Below are 22,813 nucleotides of genomic sequence, written 5' to 3'. Positions count from 1 at the left end.
TTAGTTTTAGCATCGACTTTGGATTGATTTATTGACATTTTATTTTTTGTTAAAAATTAATGAGTTTTCATGTTTAATTGTGAAGTTTGAATGTTATTTAAATAGATAATGAAACAATAAAGTTATGATTTACATTTATTATATAAAAAAATAAAGCATTAATAAAAAATCAATTTATTATAGATAATTTAACAAATATAAATTATTATTAAAAAACTGGGGGTCACAAAAAAATTATGAAATATTTGGTGGGCCATGAATATAAAAAAGGTTAAGAACCACTGGACTGAGTGATTAATACGAGTCATTATGAATAAATATATATATATATATATATATATTATATATATAATTATTATTATTACAAAATGAACAAGAGCCTCAAAGAAAAGGTCTAATTCATCGAGGCCATCATTAGACTATTACTGGATTGCAAATGTGTAAAAAAGGATGAAATATGAAGACACTTTTACTTTTTAGTTTTCTGTGTTTTTACATGTATGATAATTGTTTATTATTTATACAGTACTAGTCATATTATCCTTATACCCTTATTGTATGGTAAATTGTATGAACTGTTTAATGTATGATAAGTAACTTTTATTAGTCATCAAAGATAATTTTTATAATTTTAAGCAATGCTAATTAGCATTGCTTAAAAATATGGAATATTAAATATGATTTATACATATGGTAAATTCCAGTGGTTAGTAGTTTGTCATGAAGACAACACAAGGTAGTAGTGAACACCGCATATAATTATACAGATGAAGACATACTTGCCACGGTACATGGAGTTCTACAATGAGGGCTTAAATATATCCCCCTGCTAACACCAACCTTTGCCAGTTGGTCCTGTCCTCATTAGCAGCACTCAAATCTTGCCAAGCGGTGGCCATGTATCCACAAATGGAATTATCGGTAATCATGAAGCTTGCAACAGCAAAACAAACGTGAGTCTAAACCCTGTGTGGACTACCAAACAGTAACATACTTCCTTGCCAGAGCTGACTTGAGGCTTCTAGTCTTGGATAAGGACAAAAAATTTGTACTGTGTAAAGAGGACAACTTTCTATTTAAAATTTATTTTGTATACTAGTACTTTCTATATATTAACAGGACTTATTATACTGGAAATTATGGATTATTAATTTCCGGTATAATAAGTCTTGTTAATATATAGAAAGTACTAGTATACAAAATAAATTTTAAATAGAGTTAAAAAGAACACAAAGGCTTAATAATTAAAGGACGACTTTTTCCTCAGGGCCAATGAGTTTCTTTTCCAATAACATTTCTTTGGTGATAAGAGAAGACCCTACACCAATGATCCTATGGAAAACAAGGAGAATCATAACCCTAACATGTGTAATGTCAATCCTAACTGGGTGTCTTGAATCCCTTCCAATGTTGCATGTCCCAGGTTGTTCTTTGAACCAAAAATGCATAAGGCAGGCTGGCTGTTATGACCACTAGTAAACAAGAGGTCTCACTCCACCTACTTTTCAGAAAAGGTGCTAGCAAAGTTTCTGTGCACATTGATTCCAGACTTGCCCTATGTTGCTCCCTTATCCTTGGTTGCTAAATCCACCATCATTTCAGGTATGGGTGTGGTATGAACAAACTAGTCGTATTATCCTTATACCCTTCATGTTTAAAGCCATAATGCTTGTCAACTCTACTCCTCAAGAAGAGCTTTAATGCCCCAGCAGATATTGGATATACGTGATGTGCTGTCCTTCATTACTGAGCACAGTTATTTTTGTTTTAATCAGAAAATTTATTTACAGAAACAAGGAGTCCTCATGGGTTCCCCTTTATCTGCTGTTCTAGCAGAACTGATTATGAGAGAAATTTAGCACAGAACATTCAATTCCCCATTTGCCATCCACTAGTCACTCCTGTACTTACATTATGTTGATGATATTCTCATAACATTTGAGGACACAGATGAGAGATTTTTTACCTTCAAACAAGTCTTTAGTGCAGCATTTCTCAACCTGGAAGTCGTGACCCCAAGGGGGTCACAGTGATATTAAAGGGGGGTTGCAGTGATATTAAAGGAAGGTTGCAAGACAATAATGAAATCATTTTATGAGAAAAAATCATTTATTATAAACTTATAAATGTTTTACTTACAGTAAGTACACATGTAAACAAAAGAAATTAATGTGACGGTTGCATTTGTTTTTCATTTAAAATTTTCTTTTTATGTGGATCAAAATACAAAGAGCACGTACACATCAAGTTGGGACTTGTAAATTGCCCATGTATGTGCATGTCATACATGCATGTTCATACCCATCACTATAAACACAGCGACATAAAATAATAGGAATAGTTGTATTACATTTTTTATACTGTTGGTATTTTCTTAATGTATAAAATTAGTGCAATGTGATTATATAATAATTAAAAAAATTTACATTTATAATTACAGTCAAAATTCAATTAGTAATAGTAAGGCTTACTGTTATTATTCCTTTGGGTGGGGGTCGCAAAATATTAATTTTATTTATACTTACTACTTGGGGGTTGCGGAGCTAAGAAGGTTGAGAATCGCTGCTCTAGTGTATATCTCTCTATTAATTTCACTTGGGAGAAAGAGTGTGATGTGGCTATAACATTCTTGGACTTGCGCATACATAGATCCTCTGAAGGGCTACTATTCCTATTCTTGGTTTATCATAAGTTTAACAAGGTACCTCATATCATCCCAGCAGATGCTTTCCAGCCTTTGCAATATGTTGATGCTGCTATTTCTTCCCTCATTAGAAGAGCCTTCTTGTTACCATCAACTCAAGTGCTTGTAAACATTGAGTTAAACACCATTAGTTTTGCAGTACACACAGCTGGGTTTTCACTTGCTAAGTTAATGCATGTGCTAACATAATCAGGAAATCTCTATTTCCAAGCACCATGCTATGTAACAAGAGGAAGGTATCTGTAGTTCAACCATCATTACCATACCTCGGACCCCTTTCCATATGCATTTGCTGCATATTCAGGTAACACAACCTTCTACCCCTATCTCCACTACCAGATTTGCACAGACTCATCTGCAATGATTGGGACAAATTCTTCACCTTTGAGAAATTGGGGCTTTTTGTTGTATCCCGCAACGGGAATGAATACAAGGTACAGTACATTGGGGCCACAACAAGAACGCTTACTAACCACCTAGCTGAGCACCAGGATGATGTGGTGAAAGGAAAGCACACCACAGGGGTTGCAAAAAAAAGTGCTCGAACAGAGCTACAACTCATTATGAGCCCAAACAACAATACTCAAATGCTGTAGCAACTGGAAGCTTGTCTTCATATGGGAATTTCAGCTCACAACAACCTTGGAACTGTGCACTCTTGACCTACCCAACATATGGGCTGCCCTATACAAACAGTTAAACAGCAATTTGCATTGTCACACCATTAATGTGGATCTGCATCCAGACATGCGCTGCATCCCATACATATAACATTGCATGCATAACATCGAATGTATTTGAAATTTATAGCTTGCTCATAATGCTTTTAATTCAAAGAATTTTAAATTTATAAATAAATTTTTAAATAATATGCATTTCATTCTCGTTAGAACATTTGTGTTCGATTTTAAAAATTTTTGTTTGCCTGATGACAATGAAAATAGATTTGTTGAAAGTGCTAGCAATAAAAAACTATCATCATCATCATCATCATCATCATCATCATCATCATCATCATCCTTTATTGTCTAATGGGAATTTCTTCCCTATTACAAGGGGGTTACATTTACAATATTTATTTGCTTTTTTACTTTACAATACTCTTTGATTTTATTAATTTACACCTGTTTTTCCGCGGATACATTCCAAACATTTTTATTTTGCATCTTACAATCTTATTACTCTTTTTCATTAATAATAACATATTTTAATACTTCCTTAGTGTTGATTAGTTTATTTTTGTAAATGTCAATTATTTTACCAAAATAGTTATAACTTTTATAAGTCTTTTTTACTTGTTTTTTGAAGTTTTTTAACAGTTCTATTAGCGAGTTAGCATTTATAAGTTCGAGCTATATCATAATGTTCACGAATGTCGTTTAATTTGGACATTTTAATATTAAATGACAAGGTGTTAAATCTTCGGCGCTACATAAGAAACGTTTTGTCGATAAGCTTACATAAGTGCTGTTTACAACGAATATTTATTTAAACGAAGTTGTACCACAAGGTGTTTTACACTCAGATTTACCGAATATAACTTATAAATTGAACAGATGGTGTTTTAAACAACGAAATATAAGCAATTAATAATAATATAAAATTATTCATTTTATTCACCAAGGTAGGCTTCTCCACTTGGACGGCCTGGACCTGTAGGTTTTGAGCTTGGATCGATTCCACTATGAAGTTATTGAAAGATTTTGTTTTATAATACAAATTCGAAGTAGCCTAATCCAAGTTTCAGTAATTGCTAAGAAATCCAGTTCGTATTTAGTACCCAAGGTTATTTATTAATGACGTTGTATTTTTTTGTTCCTTGGCCATTCCAGTTAGCAATGGAAGCCTTTCATTATTCTTTATGACTTTGTTGTATTGTGTAAATTTTTGCTTAACGTGATATCAACTGTCAATATTTATTTGATTACTATAAGGACGAAAATTATTTACATAAACCAATTTGCTCAATCTTAGGCTATATGTTATTTTTTCTTGGTTTATCGTTAATATATCATTACGGAGTTTCACTTGGTCTTTTTGTTTTCGCAATTCATGAAGTATTGGGAGTAAATTTTTCCTTCTTATCCTTGAGTTTTTAGTCAAATCTGGGGAAATTTGCATATCTTCCCATTCTTTTGATATGTTTTTTGTTGTTTCTTGTGAATAAAGGCATAAAAAAATTTATCACGAAGTCGCTTATTGCTGAATGTTATTCTTACTGTTGTATTAGGTTGCTTTGTGATTAAATTTGTTTCTGTAATCTCAGTTTGGGCTATATCATGAATATTAAGTACATTCGTCATAAAGTTATATACCTCTAACTTAGATATGGATTTTGAACTCGGATATTTGTATACAATTATTTTTTTATAATTATAATCGTTACTTAAGGAGTCTATTTTAAATTGCGTTAATTCATTTTCACTTTTTTGATTTTCTAGTTGTTGTTTTAAATTTTTAATTTCTTCCTCCATTTTTATCTGTCTTTCCTTAGTCTCACGTATATCTTGACGTATTCATTCTACGTCTTCTTTTATATAGGCCATTTGTTCCAACAATTTATCATTTGAGACATTTATTAAATCCGATATTTTAGTCCATAGAAATGCGGATGAGGTGTCAAGTTGACTTGTTTAATTAGTAGGAAGACTTGAATTAATATTAGGTAACTCACCTGTTGAGCCTAATGAATTCTGCTGACCAGGTTCCATATTTTGATTCGAGAATTCTTTTGTTCCTTCTTGTAAATCACTTTTCCGTTGTGTTCCATAATCCGTAATGAGTTTGAAGTTTGAAGTGCTTGGTTGAGCTTGTTTGTTCTCTGTTCTCGTTCTGGTCCGTGGAGGTCTTCCACTCTTGACTGGAGATCTTTGCATATTGTTATTTTTTATATTATTGTTTTTTCCTTTACCTTCACTTAGATATTGTTAGTTTAAACTTGTTTAGTAATAAATTAATCAAATGAACAGTGATTCATCATTTCGCAGCACAAATGACATAAAAAACTATTATTAATGCCATGCATTGAATTTTTTTCCTGCTATTAAATATGGAATATTAAAAAACTAATCCTTTATTTTCTCTATATAATCTATATTTTCAAAATAGATGATTGCCGACTGACTCCCTGATCATCAAAGACATTACATTCTAGAAATAAAAAGTCTTCCAAAATTAATACTACTATTTTAAATTATTGTAATTATGTTACTTGTAATCTGAGATGTATGTGATGTACAGTACACCAATCAATAGAGTAATTGTCCGAGTTTCATCTTTCATCTGCATTCAAGGAAGTGCCATCTACTACCTCTAGGAAGTGTCATAAATGAATAGTAATTTGCAAGAGCTTGCAGAAGTTGCACAATTTTACAGCTGCAGGAACTGTAGAATTGACTGCATGGGAGGAGTGACAACTGATATGCTGTAGTGAGCATAGGAAGAATTTGAGTATCAGTTGGATGAATATTGTATGACATGAGGTGCACATGTTGAGAAATTGTAATGGGCAAATGTGAAACTTGGACAGTTTTCCAATGTTTTAATATACATTACACCATTCTTGACTAATAATTAACATAATTACAATAATTTGGTAAAATAGTAGCATTTGTGTCGCTCTTATATATCGTCGGAATATTTTTATTTTATTGTTTATTCTCTTGTCATTTTTTTGTTTTATTTTATCTATTTCTGTACGCACGATGTTTTTAAAATTGTAAAATATTATTATTTTTATATATATTTTTTTTTATCGTATATATGTTATGGCAGCACTGTTGGCGGTAGGCACGCTATATAAGGTGTGAGGGGCTGGCAACGTCCGATTCTGGTTCCTGGTGTTTGAGGAAAGAACGATTTTTCACGACTGCTGTGTGCATAGGGGTGAACAGTCTTCCTTCTCTTGTGTGTGTGTGGAAGTTCCTGGTTTTGGTAATCCGTTTCCATCGGAGGGAGAAATCGGAAGTACGATATAAGATTTAGACAAGCGAATCGGTTGCTGGTTTATAACCTCACGGGGCAAAATAGTTTTTTTTTTTTTATTGAACCGATTGGATTTGCTCAACTCTTTGTCTTCTCGCCGAAGGACTTTTGTTTTGTGAACCGCCTTGTGCTACATGTGCCAACTTTGTGGAGACGTTGACGTTGTATGTAAAAATTTTTGTACATAAAGTTAGTTATAAGTGTATTTCTCGTTTGTCTCCATTAGTTCGTGGTAATCAAACACCCACACCTGCGATCTTCAACCCTAAGGATCTTCGCAAATCCCACACATTCTTTTGGAAGACCCTGTATTATAAAGTAACAAATGATACAATTATCACAACTCACTCAGCAAATAATAGACAACTCAACTACACCAAGTTGCTGAGAAAAATTTATTTAAACATAACTAACGTTTTCAGCCAATTCGATTGGCCATCCTCAGGTTAAATGAGAATAAATAACAGTGTTCTAAAAATAGAATATATAAATTCAAATATAAAAACGAAGATTCGAATACAACAAATTCAAATACAAAAATTAACTGAAGAATTATAACAATATATATACACCAAAGGATATATAATAATCCTTTGGTAATCAGAAATGTATTATTTCTTATTATTAATAAAAAATAATATAGTTTTTAAAAATATATATATATTATGTATGTACATGTACATGCAGGAGGATGCAGGAGTTATGGACAAAGTGATTAATACAGGCATTATGAATAATGACCAACAAAATTGGGCATTGTAATAAATTTCAATAATTTATCAAATTGACCAGTCGTCATAAATACAGCTACCACCTAATCGGGCAAAGTGATGATAATACGTTGAGGAGTGATCATCCAACATACACTAGCCAATTAGAACTTACATCTTAGTTGCGCATGCATATTGCATTTAGTACTGAATTTTAAATTTATGTGCCCAGCAGTTAATCTTTCTTCTTTGACAAAAGTAATGACCATGGAGCATTCATTAAGTGATATGAATAATCACTTCAACAACTGATTAAACGAGTTAATAGCAGAAAAAGGTGAGGACAATCAAATTTTTGCAAAATCAGTGTATTTGTCAATGATAGAAAAAGTGAGAGTCAAAAATGAAAGTTACTTCTAAGTTAACAGAAGAATATCAGTTAATAGTACTTTGAAATAATTCACAAAAAATAAATATTTCTAAATGAAATAAGTGGAGTTTTTTTAATCAAATTTAAAATTCGGTACTAAACACAATACGCACACGCAACCGAGTGCTGATTGGCTAGAGTATGTCGGATGATCACTCCTCAACTTATTATTATTACTTTGCTCGACTAGATGATAGCAGTATTTCATAATGACTGGTCAATTTGATAAATTAATCAATATTTATCACACTGCGTGCCCTTTTGGTCATTATTCATAATGCCCAATTAATCATTTTGTCCATAACATATACATGTATAAAATAAAAAATAATAACATATAACATAACATATCATGTAATATTGTATAAAAATACCCAAAAATGTAAACTAAGGCACAAGTTAGGAGTTCTTAAAAAGCTTTTTAACTAAGTACTTCAATGCAGATGGTAACCCTACTGCGTCCCTTGCATTAATGCACGTATCCTGTAGTTTGCCCTTATGAATTTCAATCTTTTGTTAAAGTCAGAGAGTGCAAGGACTTAACAATATTTGCTTCCTGCCATTTTACTACGGAGCCTTCGGCCTGTGCCATCTGAGATAATACTGTGGCATTAGATCTCTTATTGACATTATATTTGTGCTTCTTCAGCCTGATTCCCAAATTTCCAAATTTATTCTTGTTTAACCTGGGGATGGCCAATCAAATTGGCCGAAAACATTAGTTACATTAAAATAAATTTTTCTCAGCAACTTAAGGGTAGTTGAGTTGACAAATGATACTTTTGTCAGGCTAAACTAAATTACTAAGACAATAAGTGATAAATCTAAAGGACAAACTTCCAAAAAATGCTATTCAATATACAAAAAATTGTTAACAAAGTTTGGAGCTTGCTATCTCTCCTTTTTTGTTTCTTTAGGAAATTTTTCTGTATTGTAACATTTCTGATTACCAAAGGATTAGTAAATCTTCTGGTATGAAAATTTTAAATATTTGTCATAATATTTTTCATAAAATAAACATAGTTTTAAAATAACTACATTTTATTATTTAATTATGATTAACAACTTATTTATAAATAAATTTTGTATTCAAATTTGTTTGGATAGGCTTATTCCATTCAAACAAATGGGAAAAAAATGTGAAAAGACAGCAAATTTTATTTGTATTTAGTCTTCCATTTGTATTATTTTAAAATGTATTTTAAATGAAGTAAATATTTAAAATCTTGGCAGACGGTATTTAATTTTTTTAAAATACAAAAACTTTGCGAACCTCTTTCCATCTTTTAATCCAGTGACAGTCCAAAACAGAATTCTTATATGCAGAGACAACCTTTCCTTTGAGGCTACGGCCCCACAACATCATGTAAATTCTGTTTTTGACTGTCGCTGAATTAAAAGATGGAAGAAGAGCAAAGAGGTTTGCAAAATTTTCATATTTAAAAAAAATCAAATCTATTTTATTCCTTGATTTCTAAATTTTTATTCATTGTTATTGAAAAATTCTTGGTTAGAATTGTGTTTGTTTTTCAATCTATATAAATAAAACTAATGATCAGTCTGTCAGCTTCGATGTTTGTTGCTGCATCATGGGAAAATGCCTGAACATAGTTTACTTCATATTTTAAATCTGTTGATTCAGGAGAAGGTTTAAACATACATATAATCTCAAAATCAACATTATATAAATTAAACTGTAATGAAATTCTGTTTCTTTGTGTGTCTGTTCACTAGATGGCAACACATCACATATCAATCAACTACAGTAGACCCCCTATAACACAGGTTCATATAACGCGGGTTCGTATAACACGGCGAAAAAATTGCAATCTTATTCGTATAACATGCTAAAAGAGACTCTTATAACATGGTAAAATGTCATTGCTGACTCGTGTCACGACAGGATTGGTTGAATCTGGACCAATAGCGGATATTGTACAAACCGTTGAGTTTAAACAAGCACTGGACCTACTAAAAAACACTTATTATTTAACAGCCATAAAAATATATTTTTATTAATGATGTTTCCGAAGTTAAGTTATTTTTCTGCGAAAAATTCGCTGATCGGGAAACACGCATCAGCCATTCGATGAGTCACTTTGTGACGAAAACAAGCTTAAGCAATGGCGTCGTCAAACGGCACACACTCGGTAAGTAATTCTACAATTTTTTTTTATAGCATAGTTTATATGGATTATTCTCAAAAAATTATATGTGATTTGGAAATGTTGAGTTAAATTAGTCTGGAATCGATTAATTTTATGGAAGAAAACCTTTCAAACAGCTGTAGCCCCTAAACTGCACATGTGCCGGGCTGTGATTGGCTCATGTATTTAAGTGACTCGTACAACACGGATTTATATAACATGGAACATATCTACCGTGCTATAGGTGGGGTCTACTGTACTGCCATCAAGTGATTATCTATCAGGTCAGTCCAAAAGTTTGTGCGCATTTTGGCGAAATTTTTAAATGGTGTAAATAAAACACAATTTAACATTTTAATCTATGATATATTTTCCTCCACTATCTACAATATCTTGCCATCTTTCTGGTAGCTTTTTTATTCCATTGGCGTAAAAAGATTCTGGTTTTGAAGCAAAAAACTTCTGAGTTCATTTTGTATATCCTGTTTAGAATTGAACTTTTTGCCTTGGCAAAAATTTTGTAAGGCACGAAATAACTGAAAATCACTTGGGGCAATATCTGGGGAGTATGCAGGATGCGGCAAAAGCTCCCAATTCAGTTCATTAATATTTTACAGCGTTGTTCGAGCCGTATGTGGTCTAGCGTTATCATGGTGGAACAACAACACTTTCTTCATATTCACCAGTTGCGGGCGTTTTTTAATCAATTCTGAATTTAAACGGCAAAGCTGTTCTCTGTATACATCTGCATTAATGGTTTTATTTGGTTCTAACAATTCATAATAAATGACACCATACATATCTCACCACACACTTAGCAGAACCTTTTTGGAATGTAAAGATGCCTTTGGTGTTGGAATTGGCTGCTTATCTTTGTCTGTCCACTGTCTTTTTCTGGTGATGTTATCATAAATAATCCATTTTTCGTCACCTGTTACCAAATGGTCTAAAAGTGGCTCTCTTTCAAAGCGCAATAGAAGGGAAATGCAGATGTTTAATTGCTGCTGGCAATTGGCTTCGGACAGCTCGTGTGGTACCCACTTTCCAAGCTTGGATACTTTTCCAATCTCTTTTAAATGGCAAAAGACTGTCCCATGAGATGAATGCATCTTTTCTGCGATCTGATCCTCTGTTAAATGTGGCTCTGACTCCACAAGATTTTTAAGAATGTCGTTATCAAAATCAACAGGACGTCCTGAACGGGGTTCATCATTAATGTTGCTTTTTCCAAGTTTAAATTTTTCAAACCATTTCTGGGCAGTCTAATAGTTTGTGCATCATGTACACTATTAATTTTTATTGCTGCAGATCTGGCAGTTTCACCACTCGAAAAGAAAAAATATAACACAGCATGTTTATATGCGTTATCGATATTCATTTTTTATTGGTACTAATATGCGTCTGATCTTTACGAAATTTGGTGACAAACTGATGAATACATCAGTCAAGCAATGACAAGTTTCGACAGGTTCGGAATCTTATCGATCTGGTAACGAGTCATCGCGAATCCCATACATGCTACTAATGCACACGAACTTTTGGACTGACCTGATAAAGAAAGTTGTACAATTGAAGTATAGTATTCTGCTTGGAGAACTAATGTTAAAAAGTAATTAGTGAGAAATTAGCAAAACATTCAAGAAGTTAGTAAAAGTGAGGTCACTCTACTAGATGGCACTAGATATATGCATGGTGTATTTTTCAAAACATTTTGTCTTATGTTCACAGTTACTTAGGCCTAACTATATTAGTATAAGCTTTATTTAAATAGAAGATTGATTTAACAGAATTTGACATATATAAAAGTCAAAGCATGTATGTATGTTAGCTAAAGAGTTCTATATCATTCAAAGTATTCACATCAAATTTGGCATGAATATTCTTCGATGCTTTAGATAAAATAGTGTGCGTCCCCCAACACCCCTAAAGCCCACCCCCTTTTGATGTAAGCCCAAACAATTTTTTTTTGTTGTTTCATTATTATAAATACAGTAGAGTGTCATTTATCCAAATCAATTGGGGATGGGTTGTCAGATAACTTATTTTTCGGATGTATGAAAAAATATATTAACCTATCCCATGTTGAAACTTTTCTCTATTGCGTGTCGCTTCGTGCTGAATTTTCATCGATGTTAAGCCTAACGTAAATTTTTTAATGGCATCAGTGTTCTTTTTAATGTCCGATATTGTGGCATTTCCAACTCCATATTTCCGAGCTAAGCTTGATCCACTAGCACCACACTTCAACTTATCTATTATTTTAAGTTTATTGGAAACACTGAGAACAACGTGTTTACATTTAGTCGCTGTTGTGAACGGTACAACAACTACAGCATGATCTGTTACAAGTATAAAATTCACAGATCCAAAATTAATGTCCCCGATGGAAACGGATTTTGATCCAGCTAAAGCACACACATCAACAAAAAAAAATATTGGAGTAGCCCAAGACATAGCCAAAGATTGCAGTGCCACAGCACTAATGCAAATTTAAATTTGCTGACTGGAATGCTTTTGGTTAACCAACGCTTTGGTTGATCGGCTTTCAGATAAATGACACTCTACTGTACTCAGGTCAATAAACGTACATTTTAGTTACTAAGACTTGTTTTTATCACCCTTTCTAACCCAACCTCGTTAATCTCCACTCTTTCAAAAGCCTGAGCAATGCCAGGCACATGCAGCTAGTATAATATAATACAATATAATTTTGTAAAGTAAATTATAATAAACAGTAATTTCTGTTTTCACTATAACACCACAATACCTTTAAATCCAATCCAATATTTAATCAAATGAGAAATATACCGTATTTTACGGACTATAAGATGCACTTTTTTCTTCGAAAAATTGCCTCCAAAATTCAGGTACGTCTTATAGTCCGTAGCATCTTATAGGTATTTTTTAAAAAAATTGCTTAAAAATTAAGGTGCGTCTTATAGTCTGTAGCGTCTTATAGTCCATAAAATACAGTATATATATATATTGATAGCAGCACCTGCAGGTCATAAAAAAGGGAAGCACAAGCTATAAAAAAGGGAGATCATATGTACATTATCTGTATATACATATACAGGTATCTTTTTATTAATGCAGTTAATTAATTCCTCAATGCTGCCATGTGTATCAAAATTGTATTAATCAAATACAGTGGTATCTCAATACTCAACTGAACAATCATGACTTGCTAGAACAAATTTTTGGTTAATAAGAAATATTTTTATTTTAATTTTGCCATCAGAAAAAGTTTTCTGTGATAAAAATGAATAATGAATTTTAAAATAAAATGAAACCTTAGTGTTCCATTAGGAATTAAGAAAATGGCAACCTGGTGATAGAGGGGGAAGCATGTATCCCAGTTGCCCCAATGTATACTGACAAATACTGGATGACTCTGTATACTGACAAATGTTTTCAATCCTAATCAAATCTTCTTCAGGTCAAAATGTTCTAGCCATGGAATGCTTAGAAGAACAAGATATAAAATTTAAACTTAATATATAAATCTCACATAGTATAGAAAATTATAAAAAGGTTGATAATTAATTCTCTTTCTCTGTGTACCATATCAGAACATCCTGACATCGGCGAGCACCTGGCGCAGGTTAATAAGTGGTTAGTAATGCACTAAAGTGTAGCCTTGGGGAAGTTACAACCAGAGTGGTTCCCCGTTGCCTTCTCTGGAGCATGGTGTTACACGAGGAAAAATAATGCTTTCTGGGAGGTCTTGTAAGGGAAACTGGCCCCTATTTAGGTGTTACAAACATGGAGAAAACCCAGAAAACTCCATGTGGCCAGCCCGTCTGAGTGTGGTGTGAACCTGCAATTGAACTCCCAGTGTTTAGCGACAGAACCGTTCAGCCACTGGTGGGCTGATAATTAATTATATTAATATAAATTATTGTAACAAATATGTGAAATCCGCATATTTTCGAGAAAAATGTAATGCAAGGTTTTTTAGAAGAGTTGTAAACATCCACTGATAGAAAAACTATCGAATAGTTTTGGATCGGCTGTCACCCCGATTGTCAGCGATCAGATGGGAAAGTTGACATATAGGTGTCAGAAAATGCATTGTCATCGTCAACATGGTGCCTTTCCCACTACAATCGGATAAAAGGTTGAGCCCCTGGAAGCTCAGGGCAATCACTCAGAAGTTATTCTTGGTACATGTGTCTCCCGTCCCGGTTCCGGTCGAAACAAAACGGTAGAAGACATCCAGCTTCCATGTTTCCACACGATCGTCACATGCAGTCATCCAGCAGCAAATAGAGGTATAATTTAAGCCCAAAACCTTTGTAAACTCTCTCCCATTCTAGAGGTTAGGCATGCGGCATAACAATTAGTTGATCGCCGATTCCTTTCAGTTATATGTTAACCGCATTTAATCTTTAAATCCTATATGTATACTCTTGTATATTAGATTAAGTATATAATAAACTCCTTATGTGTTTGTTTGAACCTGAACCTGTGAACCAGTTTCTCATTGCTGGCAGGATACCTGTCAACTTCCTCACCCCCCTCGCCACACAACAACAAGCCATCCAAAACGATAAGGTGGTCGGATCTTGCCAATCCTGTGCAGAGTAAGTAGTCAGAAGAAGTGACCCCTGGCCTCCTGCTTATCTCACAAATACATGAAAGAAAAAATTAATAAAAATATGCAAAAACTCAAAATTATACAATTGTATGTTTGCAAAATTAAACTATAACTCAATTACTCATATCCTGTATTTTCTTCGGATTATCCTGACCTATCATGCGTAGGACCGACTTTTTTCTTCTTTAAAGTTTATGCACATGTTTTTAATTTCTGTTTTGTGAATTTTGAGTGCTTCCAGTGTTTTATGGTGGTTGGTATGCTGGAAATACTGATAATAGTGGCTTCATTGAGCTTCACATGCACATTGTTTTTGTGGTGTTATAATGATTACAGACATCCAGTTTTAAGATTCTACCATACTCTCTGCTTTATTAGAAATCAACTTCTAGAGTATTTTTGGACTCATTGCAAATATGTCTTTTGGAATAAACATTAAGATTTACAAAATCGTATCATGTTTATTCCAAAAGTTTCTTTGTAGAAAGTTTCAAAATTTAGAAATTTCAGTTCATTTAAATTTGAACTTCTATTGAAGAGAAATTCTGTCTCTCTCATTCAAACCCAAATGGATGCATTCAAATACAAACTGAAGTTCTAGATATTAAAACTGCATTTTACAAACATAAAATTTCGTAAATTATGTAAGCTTATCCCTGAAGATGGATTTATAGTCAGTATGACAATACTTGGATTATTTTTTAAGCCTCTATTGTAGATTAAATTTTCCAGAATTTAATCCCCAATAAACAGGCTAGTGGCTATTTTTGAATTTGAGAGATAAGTCTTTTTAGCAATAGATTATAGTATTTTTTTCATTAATGAGATAGTATTTATTTATATAAATTTCAAAATATGAAATGGAATAAGTTATCTGTATTAAATGATTACTTTCAGGTAGCCAACATTACTTCGTGAAAAAAATTTGTATAAATTTTTTTCACGAAGTAATGTTGGCTACCTGAAAGTAATCATTTTGTTTTAGGATGGTTACAGCTTTTTAATAAACATAAGTCACTGTTCCAACTGAAGCTGTCCTAAAACAGGTTGAAAACGTTCCTTTGTGAGAAAAATGTAAACAGTTGGATACCTGAAAGTAAGCATTTAATACAGATAATACTATGGAACCAGAAACATCAGGTAATATTTGATGGAATAAGTTGATTGAAAATATTTTAAACAGATCAGTAATAAAATATCTGCCTGTAAACAAAATTATTCTATAAGAAAATATAAATATATATTTTTTTTTTTTTAGGAGAACCAGAGTTTAAATATGTTGCAAATATGCATGGAAATGAGGTGGTTGGAAGGGAAATGCTACTTTTACTTGCTAAATTACTTACGGAAGGGTATCAGCGTATTCCACGAATTACTTCCTTGGTTGATAATACTAGAATTCACATTCTTCCAACTATGAATCCTGATGGTTATGAAAAAGCTAAAGAAGGTAACATAATTCCATATATTAAAATTTATGATGTGAGCATTTTTTTACTATATTTCAGATATATTTTTTAATAGTATTTGATTGCTTCTTGTTCTCTTTAAGATTGCTGAAAGTGGACATAACATTGGTTTGGAGAAAACATGAGTTAAAATGCAATACAGTAGAGCATCAATTATCTGACCCTCGATTAACCGACTTATAGGTTAACCCAGTGTTTCTCAAACTTTTTGGTCCGCGACCCCCTTTTGCACTTAAAAATTTCAAAGGGCCCCCGAAGAATGAGTATGTGTAGAAAAACATCCCGGAGGGAGGGGGTTAATTTAAATTCAGGAGGAGTTAACTTCTTTTGTTTAATTAATCTATTTCATGTTGAAATTTCTCTCCATTGCGTGTCGCTTTGCGTTGAATTTTTGTCCATGTTACAACTAACGAAATTTTTTTTAACCCCTTCTTGTCCGCGCGAATTTTAAAAAAAATCATAATTAATAATTAAATTATAATTAAAAATAGTCAAAACTAAAAAAAAACGAAAGAAATGTGTTAATTTTGAAGAAAACACTTCAAAGTACAATTTCCTTTTTCTCGCCTTAGCGCGAAACTTGACACTGATGAGTCATTGTTTACACAGCTGGATGACCTTGAGAACAGCTGGTGTCGTGTTTCGCGGGACATTCTCATGAAACTCTCGGGAGGAGAAGGGTAAAAAGTAGGGTGAATACTAGATGGCTGGATATTTCAAAACTTTTTTTTTTAATTACGATTTTAATTGAAATTTCCGACCCCCCCGACTTAATTAAACGTAATTATAAAAAAATCTATTAATTAAAAAAATTAAAAAACTATTGGATGTTGTTTTTTACATCAGAAAATAGCTTTAAATAACTTTACCGAAGTAAAATCGGTGCGCTAGAAGTTTAGAAGGATAAATAAAGTTCTATAAAAAAATCCCATAAAAAAACAATTAAGCGTTAATTGCCCGTCATTAAGGGTTAATTAAAATCGCAATAAAATTTTTTCGCGCGGGAAAAAATTTTTCAAAAAATTTGGGGACTGAAAATACATCCGAAAGTCCAAAAAAACATTTTTTTTTCGCCGATTTTTTTTCTCCGAGGGTCTAAAACACCATTTTCTGTGTAACGCTATGTAAACCGATCGAACTGAGTTCGATTGCGGACAGGAAGGGGTTAAAATTACCTGTATTTCTTTTTCTCACAAACAAAATAAATATATTGAAAAATATAAAAACAAAAAACATTATATTTCGGAAGTTAATCTAGTCTCAAAACGTTCCGATTTAGCACAACACGGTCCTCAGAAAAACAAGCAAAACTTACCACTCACGATGGGAAAAAAAGTCTCGTTCAAATACTGGCGCGTCCTTAAGTACGCTCTCGTGGTCGCGCCAGGCTGCCAGCTAAAAACGCATATCAACTAAAATAATATCGGAGTATCCCAAGACATAGCCAAATATTGCAGCGTCACAGCACTAGCGGAAATTCAAATTTGCCGACTGAAACGCTTTCGGTTGATCGGTTTTTGGGTAATCAACACTCTACCTAAGTCGACTTGCCTACAGACGCAACGCTGCTAGCGAACACCGTTCCAAATGACAACGCTGTTCTATCATAGTTTAGGCGGAGAGTGGAACTCGGGGGATTTCCCAATAGCGCACAAATTTATGAATATTATATTTAGGCTCGTATTTAAATATTTATATTGTTTTTATTATTTATATGTGCAATTTACTTAAGTAAAAATTATTTTATATATTTTTTATTTCTATTATTTCTAAACATGAATCCATAGTAAATTTATAAAATATTTGAAAAAAATAATTGATCTGGCATCAATTCTTCAGCGACCCCCCCCAAATATTTTTCACGACCCCCTTGGGGGTCGCGATCCCCACTTTGAGAATCACTGGGTTAACCGACCGTGTTCTAGTTGGCAAATTCAAATGTCCACTAGTGATGTGGCACTACAATATTTGGTTATGTCTTGGTTACTTTAATATTATTTTTGTTAAATTTTTGCATGTTTTAGCTGGCAGCACTGGCTCGAACATGAAAGGGAGGCTAGTATTTAAACCAGGCCTAATACACTATACTAATAATGTATTTTTTCATACTTTTTGGTTATCCGACTTTTCAGTTATCCGACCAACCCCAGTCCCAAATTAAGTTGGATAATAGATGCTCTACTGTATTCAGAATGTTGCATTTTAACTCGTGTGTTTTACATGTTTTTAGTAATAGTTTATCCATTTTATCTTTATGTATTATGTATTATTTTATCATGATTTTTATTCTTAATTTTTTATATTTTAGATTTTACAGTTTTTACTAGTTCTATTTATTTTAATCATCCAATTGTCACCTACAATATAAATTATATTTCTCCAGATGTATAAAAGATAGGTTCATAAATTATGTAAGGGTGATTTCAGCCATTCTGGACCCCCACCCACCCCTGTGTAAGAAACCATAATATTTTCTTTGATTTCCCTCCCCTTCCCTATCTTACATATAATTTAGGCATGATTTTATAGAAAGATTTTAACAAAAAATTTTTTTTATGAAACCCTAAAAACCTTAGGTCCAAATATATAAATATTAATTAGTTAATTAATATATACCATTATTTATAAAAGACTTTATGTGAACAACTTTAAAAATATAAAAATTTAATGAATTCAAATAAACAATTTATTTCAAGAACTTTATTTTTTAATTATTAACAATCTTTTTATTATTATTATCATTAATCAATGTCATAATATTCATTTTTATATTAATTTTAATTTTCACAAAAGAATGCAAAAAAACTTTGACAGATCGACTAGCTAGTGCACGTGTAAACAGAAACGTCATACAAAATAAAACAAAAGAGAATAGAGAAAAACCACATTCCGTTGCCATATTGATTACATCTTGGCTAAGGCCAAGAAAATAAACTACATGCTGCTAAAATGTGCTAGGTGCACACCTGGGGACTAAATCATAAAGTTTATAAAACTCTATATAATGAGGCAATACAACTAATACTACTTTACGCGGGCTCTAGCTGGGATCATGTAACTAGTAAAAATTCAGTAGCAAGTAAATTACTCTCTTTTCAAAGATAGTTTGCCATCAGAATTTCAAAGTGCTGCAGAACTGTTTCTACTAATGCCTCTCTGATACTAGCAGAGCTCCTTCCTTTGCCACTATATATTGTAGAAAGGTTCTGAACTACTACATCAGAACTACAAACATCAAGGCTCAACAACGGTCTCTACTCCTATCTATGGCTGTTCATATGCTACCACATTGCAATTACCTTACTATCTCTGATCATCACCCTGTAAACAAGGTTATCCCTAGGGTACATTTGGGGTCATCTGCTTTCTCCATGGATAACCATGCAGACATTAATATCTACTCAGATGGGTCTAAAAGCTCCCTTCATGTTGGCTCAAGTATCTGTATCTTCCTCAAAACTGACATACTTTGCCCAAAATATGTTAGAAGATACAGATACCCAAATATCTCCGTCTATCAAGCTGAAGATGCTGTCTACCAAGCTGTTCAGTAGGCCAATTCACTACCAAACAAAACTCTATCAACATTTACAGTGATTTTCAGTCTGTCCTAAAAGTTCTATTAAATTCCAATTGCAATAGCAATAAAATCACATATATCTAGCACCATATTCAAAATCTTGTAAATAAGATAACTTTTATATTTGTTTCTGGCCATGGTGGCATTACTAGGATATGAAAAAAACAACTTTGAGGCTAAGTCAGCTGCAAAGGACACTGATTTGGACTACACTCACATCCCTCTCATGCAGCAGCCTTAAAAATTATATTTATGACAACGCTATGCAAAAGTGGAATAACTGATAGAATAGTAAGACTTTATTTTCCTAAATTTGAATGCAGGATCTCATCACCACTTAGAGATTTAACGTTTGCTACTGCTCAACTACTTACTGAGCATGATAATTTTAGAAGCTACCTGGCGATGTATAACCGGGCAGAAACTGCCTCTTGCTTTTTCTCTACAGAAAACCTAGACACCGTTGACCATATGATCTATCATTGTCCAATTTATGATCAAGATAGACTTATTCTGAAATTAGAAATTGTTATGCTTGGTTTCAGGTGGCCATGTTCACTCAGCATGCTTGTTCAGAAGTCATTATTTGATGCTCTTTGCAATTATGTTCAAAAAATATGGAAGAAAAGACTTTCTAATTTTACATTTTAGTTTTCACTAAAAGCCAAATACTAATTCTATGTTTATTTTGTATCATGTATTTTGGTTTATGTATTCTTAGTGTTATACACCCATAGGAATGGTTCACTTATTCTAAAAAAAAAAAAGAGAGAGAGAGAGAGAGAAACCACTACACGGCCTTTCTCCCATTATAAAAAATGTGTAGTGTGAGATTCTGCTAGCGTTATTATTCTATTACGTCACACGAGATGGCATTAGTACAACGAGAGTTCTTAACAGAAACCGCCAAATTGAAGCCAAATTCAAAATTTCACCACTCAACGAGATTAGCGAGGTTGAGGCTAAAGTTTTGAATGCGAAAATGTGTGTCGGACGTTCAGCAGCGCTTTCCTTTAAGCCTAGAAGTTTGACAATGGTGTTTGGAATATCAAGCTTGATTCCACTGACTTTCCAAACACCATTGTCAAAGTTCTAGGCTTACAGAAAAGTGGCACTGAATGTCTAACATACACGTTTTTGCATTTAAAACTTCGGCCTCAACCTCTCTGTTAAAAAATAAAAATAAGAATATTATGTATGACAAGATTTATTACCCCCTACCCCTGGGTAAGACATCTTAAGAAATCCTTGACTCCCCCAAAATGCCTTACGTAATTTATGAACGGCCCCTTGTGGACTGATGAGGCAAATAAGCCCATAATACATGTTTGTTCTTTTAGTTAATAAAATCTGATCAATTATGTATGAGTTCCTGTGAGATAAATTCTCTAAAGCAATTTTATGTTCACTTTCAACTATTATTTAATAATTTTATCAAAATTAATTTAATAATTAAAATGCTAAGTAATTTGGCCTAGAGGTAGTCATTAGCTTCATCTCTTATTAAATTTAATAAGAGATGGTGCCTAATGCCTACTCTAGGCCAAATTACTTAGTATTTAATTATTAATAGTAGCAGTAATATAGCCTAATCTAATATGTCAATTGTTTGTCTTTAATATATCACCTCCCTATTGTATATTTGTATACCCAACTACACGCAGAATTAATTGTATGATTTGTTAAATCAATAAGTGGTTCCCGGCAGGTGTCTATGGATCTCTCCCTTCTCTTATCCTTGTCCCTCCCTCCCATTCTCCTCCTCTCCATCCTCCCATCCTAAACCTTCTTTCTCTCACTACTTCATCCCCTCCCTTTCTTCCTTAAAGGCTATACCTTTGAGTATGGCCTTATCTTTAATGATGTTTTCCTGTCTTTAATATAATTAATAGACTTGCAGATATTTTCATTTGTATATCATTCATATGTTTATGAAATAAAATTTGAAAAAGCAATTGTAACAAGTTTTAAAATTGTTAAAAATATATTTTTGTTAATTCTTTTAAAATTGTATCTTTAAACAAATTAAAACTATTAAGAATTTATTTAAATATAATTATTTTTAGCAATGATATCACTTCTATTATTATTATTTATTTTTTTAATAAAAAATTATTTTATTTTAGAATAACTGAATAGAACTGATTTCAAATAAATTTAACAATTTTATATGCAAAAATGATATAATTTGAGGGTTTTAAAGGGTTGGCTAAGAGAAGCATCAAATTCCAAAACAAACTTTTGCTATTTATGTTAATATAACTTTATTTGTAGGAATCAAGTATTAGTTAACTTAAATCTAAATTTAATATAAAAGTTATCCTTTTTGCATAAACCATTTTAAAGTTTTTATACTTAGTAAAACTTGGAACTAGGCCTATATTTATTACTTTCTTGGCTGTTATGTATACATAACGATGGAAAGTATGGAAATTGTGTCAGATTTGACCCTCCCGAGTTTTTGCAAATCTCCACATTTTGAGACCTGAATCCAAAAAGTAAAAAGAACAGCAAAAAAATTCTGTGTGTATGCTGGTGTCTATTTTGCTTAATATCTCAGGATAGGGGTAAAGATTAAGAAACAAAATTTGGCAGGAGGGGCATTGATGCTATTAAATTTTGGTGGTGAAAGGTTGAGAGGGTGTGGAGATAGAGGGGATTATGTATCTCAAGAGGGGGTAGAACTTAATGAAGGTTTTATTTGTTTTTAACATTTACACTCTTTTATAAAACTCACCCCTGCACTCAAAATTAAGCTTTTTTGCCAGTTTATAGTAATTAAAAATATAAAAAGTGTTTATAACAAAATCTGATAACAGATAGCATCACACAATTTTATTTTTTGCTTAATAATATAAAAGTTTTTTATTAAAAATGAATAACAGCTGGAAAAGTTACACAACTCTTGCTGCTATATTTTAAAATATATCTATGAATTCTGTTTGTTAAGATTCAAATATTTAACTTTTTTTATATTTAAAATGATTTTAGCTCCTGAACCACCTATATCATTTTAAATATAAAGATGATTAAATATTTGGTAGCCTTAAAAAGCAGAATTCATAGATATACAGTAGACTCTTGCTAATCTGGTCATTACTTGCACAAAGAAATGTCAGATTACTGAGAGATAAGTCATCAGTTTAATTCTTTATTAAATTTAATGTTACATGTTTACTGTCTGTAGTA

The 22,813-nt window shown here is 32.5% G+C and overlaps 1 protein-coding gene across 1 annotated transcript in view; it reads left to right on the top strand.

Moving 5' to 3' along the window:
- Nucleotides 1-22,813, top strand: part of LOC136983806 (carboxypeptidase D-like) — a 148,248-nt gene that overhangs the window by 22,076 nt on the left and 103,359 nt on the right. Inside the window, exon 5 of the mRNA XM_067280663.1 lies at nt 15,834-16,025. Within this exon, the coding sequence (XP_067136764.1) occupies nt 15,834-16,025 (192 nt within the window). The remainder of the gene's footprint in view (nt 1-15,833; nt 16,026-22,813) is intronic.

The sequence above is a fragment of the Centruroides vittatus genome, unplaced genomic scaffold (genome assembly GCF_030686945.1).
Source record: "Centruroides vittatus isolate TY-2023 unplaced genomic scaffold, ASM3068694v2 contig_89, whole genome shotgun sequence".
Lineage (NCBI taxonomy): Eukaryota > Metazoa > Arthropoda > Arachnida > Scorpiones > Buthidae > Centruroides > Centruroides vittatus.
Note: the sequence above shows the minus strand (reverse complement) of the source record. Positions and strands in the feature narration are given on the sequence as shown.